This window comes from Trachymyrmex septentrionalis, unplaced genomic scaffold, assembly GCF_001594115.1.
Source record: "Trachymyrmex septentrionalis isolate Tsep2-gDNA-1 unplaced genomic scaffold, Tsep1.0 scaffold54, whole genome shotgun sequence".
Classification (NCBI taxonomy): domain Eukaryota; kingdom Metazoa; phylum Arthropoda; class Insecta; order Hymenoptera; family Formicidae; genus Trachymyrmex; species Trachymyrmex septentrionalis.
The window spans coordinates 1,240,199-1,241,980 of record NW_017305715.1 but is presented as its reverse complement, the minus strand read 5'-3'; the positions used below and the strand labels follow the sequence as shown (position 1 = coordinate 1,241,980).

General features: G+C 27.0%; 1 protein-coding gene across 1 annotated transcript in view; it reads left to right on the top strand.

Moving 5' to 3' along the window:
- The first annotated feature begins 273 nt into the window (after positions 1 to 273).
- LOC108752100 (helix-loop-helix protein 13) overlaps positions 274 to 1,782 on the top strand; it is a 19,322-nt gene continuing 17,813 nt past the window's right edge. The window contains exon 1 of the mRNA XM_018492713.1: positions 274 to 317. Coding sequence (XP_018348215.1) covers positions 274 to 317 — 44 coding nt within the window. The remainder of the gene's footprint in view (positions 318 to 1,782) is intronic.

Genomic DNA, 1,782 nt, shown 5'->3' with positions numbered 1-1,782 from the left:
CGAATCGAGGTGGAAGGACTTTCGTCAACACTCGCACTCACTGTGGCTATGTTTTCATTCGACCGACCAGTACGAGAACGGCCACTGCTTTTCGCGGTTAAAAGTGAGCCACTAACCTCAAATTTTTCTATTAAATTCACCACAGTATTGCGAGATGGTGCGTTATGATGACCAAAAGACGTGCGGACTTTTCGAACCGTCTCTGCAAAATGTTCACCATATTTGTAGTGGATTTTCACAATTTCTATGCGTTGCTCGATCGTGTAATTCTCCATGACTAAACCTCAATACTTCCTAATGCCAGTTGTTAAAGGTTAGTACGTTACGTTCGCTGCAAAAAAAATGGCGCGCAATTTTAAATGTCAGATCATTTTGAGACACCCTTTAGATGATCTCAATTTTCGATAGAATGTATAAAATCAAGATTTTTTTATTGATTCAAACTTTAATATCATGCGATAAATATTTGCGTTGTTGTTACATGAGTTTCTTCACAAATTTAACTATTTGAGACTCGTTTTTTATTACTTTTTTGAATATGATTTCGAAGTTACAATATATAAAAATTCATGTCGCATCATAGCAAAAATAGCTATACTACAATGCTAGATATAGAAAAATCTACTATGTTTGATCGATTATGTATCAGAAACGATAATTTGTCTTTTACAGGCATATGTATTAATGTCTAAATTACTTGAGATGAAAATTTCAAGACATTCTTAATGTATTTTGGGATACAATTACCTTAAATCAGTATAGTTGCGATTTTTGAGTTTCATTCCTTATCCTCAAAATAACATCAAAACTACTCTAAGCTCAAAAGGAAATCAGAAAATTAAATTGAATCTACAATATCTTTAAGGCATATTATTTCAATATCAATGCATTACAAAAATATATAATATAAAAATATATTTTTTTTTTTTTCGAGTTTTAAACCTTTAGCAGGAGCACCACCTTGCATTCAACACTCAAGACAGAACTATATTTAAAAATAAAAAAATTAATGATTTTATAACGGAAAATTATCTGATTAATGAGTTCTATTATTATAATAAAATAATTTTTATAATTTTACATTTCATTATAATTTATTGAGTAACATGATTACAGTAATTTACAATTTAATATGTTATTTAATGTATTATTTATCTAATAAAATTGTTAGATCGATAATCTAGATAATCTTTTAGTTTTTTTACCTCTTACGTTCGACACTATTAATTTATCATGTAAAGTAGCACTATTTTATTTTTTACACTATTAATTCTTTAACTAATTAAAACTGTATTAATTAAACGTTTTATAAAGTCATATTAAATAACAAAAAAGTATTATTCTAACTCAATTTGCTTGTTTTCTGGTCGTTTATATTTGATATGTTCGTAATTCAAATCAACGAGCTTAGTTTCTATTCTTTTTTATTAAATATAACATTTAGAGATTTTAATATATATTAATCTTACAAATGCAAGAAAAGATGTGAAATTATTTGAATTTAAGATAATTACACCAGAACGCTAAAAATGGACAAAACTTCTTCATACCTTTAATATATAGAATGTAAAACGCATTGTAAGCTTTATTTCAAAAAGTAACTGTACCAAAAATATAATCTAAAATAATTAGAAAAAATTTTTTTATTTTTGATAATTCTATAACACTAAAGTCACGTTTGTGAATTGTCGCTTGCTAATGGAATCGTCAGTCGTTGCTTGTTTATACCTGTTATAATATTAACGTTTTGCATTATTAATTCACAATGTGATGTTTTATTTT